Source organism: Notolepis coatsorum (assembly GCF_963971535.1).
Source record: "Notolepis coatsorum genome assembly, chromosome: 4".
NCBI lineage: Eukaryota > Metazoa > Chordata > Actinopteri > Aulopiformes > Paralepididae > Notolepis > Notolepis coatsorum.
The window spans coordinates 99,221,002-99,226,813 of record NC_140168.1 but is presented as its reverse complement, the minus strand read 5'-3'; the positions used below and the strand labels follow the sequence as shown (position 1 = coordinate 99,226,813).

Here is a 5,812-nt window from a genome sequence, read left to right as displayed (position 1 = left end):
GAGAGAGAGAGAGAGAGAGAGAGAGAGAGAGAGAGACAGAGAGACAGAGAGAGAGAGAGAGAGAGAGAGAGACAGAGAGAGAGAGGCACAGATAGGGAGAGACATAGAGAGAGAGAAAGAGAGAGAGACAGACAGAGAGAGAGAGACAGAAAGAGAGACATAGAGAGAGAGACATAGAGGTTGACTACACGTTTCCTCTCTCTAACATGCAGCATGTTGATTATTCACATACATCAGCATCATTCTAACTCAGAAAACATTTGAAACATCTTAAACATTTTAAACATCTTAAACATTGCTCTGTGTCTCATCATGCAGACGCAGTTCTTCTCTGTAGTAAGTAATGCCCTGTGTGCTGCTGCAACATCTCACCCTCCTCCAAGAGCATCTCTGAGATGTTTCACAGTAGAAATATATACTGTGAATAAACCTGCATGTGCGGGAGACCAAAGAGCACTTAACCCTTTCACTGCGACAATACACAGAAAGTTAACCCTTTCACTGCCACACGACAGCGGGTTAACCCTTTCACTGCCACACTACAGAAGGTTAACCCTTTACTATCACACTACATTACAGTCGGTAGTGTGATAGTAAAGGGTTAACCTTCTGTAGTGTGGCAGTGAAAGGGTTAAACGTTCACCACGCTGCCCTTATAACGCGCGGATCCAAAACAAGAACCCGTTTGGGATCAAAACCCAGTTAATGCGGTTGCTCCCTGCGACCCAGACTGGCAAAGAATCCCAACCAGAGTTTTCGGGGAGCTCTGCCCCGTCTGTGGTCTTAAAAGCCACCGTACTTCAGGGCCTCTACAAGACACCAAGACACACACTCAGCCTCTCAACAAACCTGCTGATTGGTTGACGAGGATCAAATCAAACCCATCGATCGGCGAGGAAGAACAATTTACAGCATTTTGAATCAAGTTTGTTATTTATGCAGCTTTTCACTCATTATGGAGACCCCAGTGGGGAGAGGGGGAGTGTGTGTGTGTGTGTGTGTGTGTGTGTGTGTGTGTGTGTGTGTGTGTGTGTGTGTGTGTGTGTGTGTGTGTGTGTGTGTGTGTGCGCGTGTGTGCGCGTGTGTGTGTGAGTCCTGAAGTGTCCTGTCCAGGAGACAGCTCCGTGGCGGCCCCTAGTGGCCCTGAGAGGGAGAGACCGTTTGTCTCTCCAGAAACCACACCCCCTCCTTCAGACCACAGCCAGTCTAGATGCCCATGGCAACGGCACCAAGTTCCCATGACGATGAGGCGGAAGTTCATTGACCATGTGACCAGCGCTGGGACCAGTATTGCATCTGGACTGGTCCCAGATCAGGTACCGGCCCAGACGCCCCCCCTCCTCTCGCACCTCTGCGTCCCAGCAGGCGTCAGTCGGTCCAGCAGGGAAACAGGGGAAGGGGGAGAGATGCGTTGCCATGGCGATGGTGATGATGCTGTGGTTGTTTGATCCGATGAGCAAATCACAGCGCGGACTCGTTCTCCACGTGACAGGACGTGGTGGTGGTGGTCCCGCCTTTCTTGTTAAGCTTCAGGAAGGTGGGTTTCTCTGTAACCACGGTAACGGATTTTCCGCTGCCGTTGCTATGCTCCGGCGCCGTTAAGGCCCGCCTCTCAGGTGATTTAGCCGCCGCCCCTTCCCTGTCAATCACATAAAAGGGACACTCAATTAAAAGTATATCCTCATTGATTTAATAGAAACGGCGTTGCAACTGTGGCTGTGATCAGTGTCTCTCCCCAGGATCCACCAGCGGTCCCATTCACACATCCAGCTGGGACCCTCGCCAGTGTTTGTGTGTATCTTAGTGTGTTTTATGGTGTAGTTAGTGTTTAGCTCGCCAGTGTTTGTGTGTATCTTAGTGTGTTTTATTGTGTAGTGAGTGTTTAGCTCGCCAGTGTTTGTGTGTATCTTAGTGTGTTTTATTGTGTAGTGAGTGTTTAGCTCGCCAGTGTTTGTGTGTATCTTAGTGTGTTTTATTGTGTAGTGAGTGTTTAGCTCGCCAGTGTTTGTGTGTATCTTAGTGTGTTTTATTGTGTAGTGAGTGTTTAGCTCACCAGTGTTTGTGTGTATCTTAGTGTGTTTTATTGTGTAGTTAGTGTTTAGCTCACCAGTGTTTGTGTGTATCTTAGTGTGTTTTATTGTGTAGTGAGTGTTTAGCTCGCCAGTGTTTGTGTGTATCTTAGTGTGTTTTATTGTGTAGTTAGTGTTTAGCTCGCCAGTGTTTGTGTGTATCTTAGTGTGTTTTATTGTGTAGTGAGTGTTTAGCTCGCCAGTGTTTGTGTGTATCTTAGTGTGTTTTATTGTGTAGTTAGTGTTTAGCTCACCAGTGTTTGTGTGTATCTTAGTGTGTTTTATTGTGTAGTGAGTGTTTAGCTCGCCAGTGTTTGTGTGTATCTTAGTGTGTTTTATTGTGTAGTGAGTGTTTAGCTCGCCAGTGTTTGTGTGTATCTTAGTGTGTTTTATTGTGTAGTGAGTGTTTAGCTCGCCAGTGTTTGTGTGTATCTTAGTGTGTTTTATTGTGTAGTTAGTGTTTAGCTCACCAGTGTTTGTGTGTATCTTAGTGTGTTTTATTGTGTAGTTAGTGTTTAGCTCGCCAGTGTTTGTGTGTATCTTAGTGTGTTTTATTGTGTAGTGAGTGTTTAGCTCACCAGTGTTTGTGTGTATCTTAGTGTGTTTTATTGTGTAGTTAGTGTTTAGCTCACCAGTGTTTGTGTGTATCTTAGTGTGTTTTATTGTGTAGTGAGTGTTTAGCTCACCAGTGTTTGTGTGTATCTTAGTGTGTTTTATTGTGTAGTGAGTGTTTAGCTCGCCAGTGTTTGTGTGTATCTTAGTGTGTTTTATTGTGTAGTGAGTGTGTAGCTCGCCAGTGTTTGTGTGTATCTTAGTGTGTTTTATTGTGTAGTGAGTGTGTAGCTCGCCAGTGTTTGTGTGTATCTTAGTGTGTTTTATTGTGTAGTTAGTGTTTAGCTCGCCAGTGTTTGTGTATCTTAGTGTGTTTGCTTGTGTAGTGAGTGTGTAGCTCGCCAGTGTTTGTGTGTATCTTAGTGTGTTTTATTGTGTAGTTAGTGTTTAACTCGCCAGTGTTTGTGTGTATCTTAGTGTGTTTTATTGTGTAGTGAGTGTTTAGCTCGCCAGTGTTTGTGTGTATCTTAGTGTGTTTTATTGTGTAGTGAGTGTTTAGCTCGCCAGTGTTTGTGTGTATCTTAGTGTGTTTTATTGTGTAGTTAGTGTTTAACTCGCCAGTGTTTGTGTGTATCTTAGTGTGTTTTATTGTGTAGTGAGTGTTTAGCTCGCCAGTGTTTGTGTGTATCTTAGTGTGTTTTATTGTGTAGTGAGTGTTTAGCTCGCCAGTGTTTGTGTGTATCTTAGTGTGTTTTATTGTGTAGTGAGTGTTTAGCTCGCCAGTGTTTGTGTGTATCTTAGTGTGTTTTATTGTGTAGTGAGTGTTTAGCTCGCCAGTGTTTGTGTGTATCTTAGTGTGTTTTATTGTGTAGTTAGTGTTTAGCTCACCAGTGTTTGTGTGTATCTTAGTCCATGTATCTAAGCCAACAGAACCGTACTGTTATCTCCCGATGTGAGAACCATTTAATATTTTGTATTTTTTTGTGATTCTACACGCAACACCCGGGAAACCTCTTCTGTTTCTCCTCTGCTCTTGGGTTTTACTTCACAACATTATAACAAACGACGAGTTGCAGATATATCGGGCATTGTGCAGCCAATCAAAACTGAGTACTCACACAAGCTGTGGTATAATTGGAATGAATTGGATTGAATACATACAATAACAAGTCTAAGGCCCACTCTCAATTCCCTTCCCTTGGCCTACCCTCCGTTTTGGAGTCGACTGGGTAGTGGCCTTGTTAAAAATGAAGCTGAAAGGAGTAGGGGTTGAATCTTTACCTAGGAATGAGACACCCCTCTTTTTGTCATCAGTAGTAAAATAATGTAAAGGACTATATATATATAATTTTTTTTTTATTATTATGTTTTTGGTAGATTTTTTTTATTGTTTGACTACCCGGCAGTCCGGTAGAGAGAGAGAGAGAGAGAGAGAGAGAGAGAGAGAGAGAGGAGAGAGAGAGAGAGAGAGAGAGAGAGAGAGAGAGAGAGAGAGAGAGAGAGAGGGAGGAAGAAACGGGAGACAGAGCGGGGGGAAGACATTCGGCAATCGAACCCGGGTCGGGCGCTTTGCGACGCAGCGCGTTACATGGGTCGCCACTTGGGTGCCCGACTTATATATTTCTGTAGTGATACAAGTATGTACAGCTTATTTGTCTTTTGGAGTGTATTTACATATAATAATGATAGGTCTATGTATTTATTGTATGTACCAAACACTTTATTTACAGAATGGTGTGTCGCCTGCAAGCCTGGAACGAGGAATGTTACTGCTGACACAGCCATCATGTCCGCCATCAAAGATACTTAAAGCCTTAAATGTTTCTTGATTGGAGTAGTGGAAATAGTTGTAATCATCTTTGGAAACGGTGTGAGATAGGAAAAAAAGCAACACGCGATTCAGTGTATTTCCTCAAAGGGAAACCGAACCCTAAGTCATTTACGTCCTCCCTTCTACTCTACTTAAAGTCAGCATCTGAAAGTGCTCTGTTTGGAGGCCAGTTGGAGGGCTAGATGATCACTTCCCCTAGAGTGGATGCACAAAAGTATCGGGACACCCTATACTACCATGCACAGGGGTAGGGCCAAGGGGGGGGGGGGGGGGGGGGGGTATTGGGATTGACCTTAAAGGGAACTATTTTACTATTTCTTTCACTATTTGGGCATTTTACACAATTCCTGTGAGTCTATGGAACACCTCTGTAATATTTTTTTTTTTAATTCATTGTTTTGTATTTCTAATGAAGTACTCAAAAACAGCATTTTTTCTACCTCAAGATCTTAAGCCGTTTTGAGCCTGGGCACCTAAACCACTGCAGGGCCTGAACCTACCCAGCCACATTATTATGCAGCTGAGTCTCTCTGACATCACAGATCAGCACATTTTCAGATGACTCGGTTCAGTGAGGGTGAATATTGTGAGAGGAGAATTGAAAGAATGCGCCAATATGAGAATTAGAGACATAGATCATAAGTCCACATAGCTATGAAACAATGCTAAACACTGAAAAAGGCCATTTATAAGATAGTTCCCCTTTAAGTCATTGTTATAAAGAAATAAATGTAAATAAGTCATATTGTATAAAAACTCACCTGCTATTGGGAGTGGGGTAAATGACCAGGAAGCAGGCGGTAAAGAAGCCCAGTAGGGAGCCCCCGGAGGCCACCATGGGAATGACACGCACACTGCCCACCGCCTCCACCACGGCCCCTAAGGCTGAGGCCACCAGGATCTGACTGATGTACACCTGGCAACATAAACACATACTGTAGGAACAAACATACTGTACACCTCTGAACATAAAACATATTGTAGGAACAAACTTACTGTACACCTGGCAACATAACACATACTGTAGGAACAAACTTACTGTACACCTGGCAACATAAACACATATTGTAGGAACAAACTTACTGTACACCTGGCAACATAAACACATACTGTAGGAACAAACTTACTGTACACCTGGCAAATAAACACATATTGTAGGAACAAACTTACTGTACACCTGGCAACATAAACACATACTGTAGGAACAAACTTACTGTACACATGGCAACATAAACACATACTGTAGGAACAAACTTCCTGTACACCTGGCAACATACACACATACTGTAGAACAAACTTACTGTACACCTGGCAACATAAACACATACTGTAGGAACAAACTTACTGTACACCTGGCAAC

General features: G+C 43.5%; 2 protein-coding genes across 2 annotated transcripts in view; one reads left to right on the top strand and one right to left on the bottom strand.

The window, feature by feature from the left end:
- Nucleotides 1-647: 647 nt before the first annotated feature.
- LOC311226392 (solute carrier family 45 member 4-like) lies at nt 648-5,345 on the bottom strand. Its single transcript, XM_084311822.1, has 2 exons — nt 5,214-5,345; nt 648-1,639 (listed from the first exon to the last, which is right to left on the bottom strand). Exons 1-2 carry the CDS (start codon nt 5,288-5,290, stop codon nt 1,462-1,464), a joined length of 255 nt encoding a protein of 84 aa, XP_084167948.1. The 5' UTR covers nt 5,291-5,345; the 3' UTR covers nt 648-1,461.
- A 15-nt stretch (nt 5,346-5,360) lies between these two features.
- The window catches only part of LOC311226626 (solute carrier family 45 member 4-like), a gene marked incomplete at both ends in the record, with an annotated part of 30,013 nt that continues 29,561 nt past the window's right edge, over nt 5,361-5,812 (top strand). The window contains one exon of the mRNA XM_084312044.1: nt 5,361-5,389. Coding sequence (XP_084168170.1) covers nt 5,361-5,389 — 29 coding nt within the window. The remainder of the gene's footprint in view (nt 5,390-5,812) is intronic.

Bases quoted from the DNA above. Each gene is read 5' to 3' on its own strand.
- LOC311226392 (XM_084311822.1), bottom strand. From the start codon at position 5,290: ATGGTGGCCTCCGGGGGCTCCCTACTGGGCTTCTTTACCGCCTGCTTC. The intron at 1,640-5,213 runs GTGAGTTTTTAT...TGTGATTGACAG, and splicing joins TACCCCACTCCCAATAGCAG to GGAAGGGGCGGCGGCTAAAT.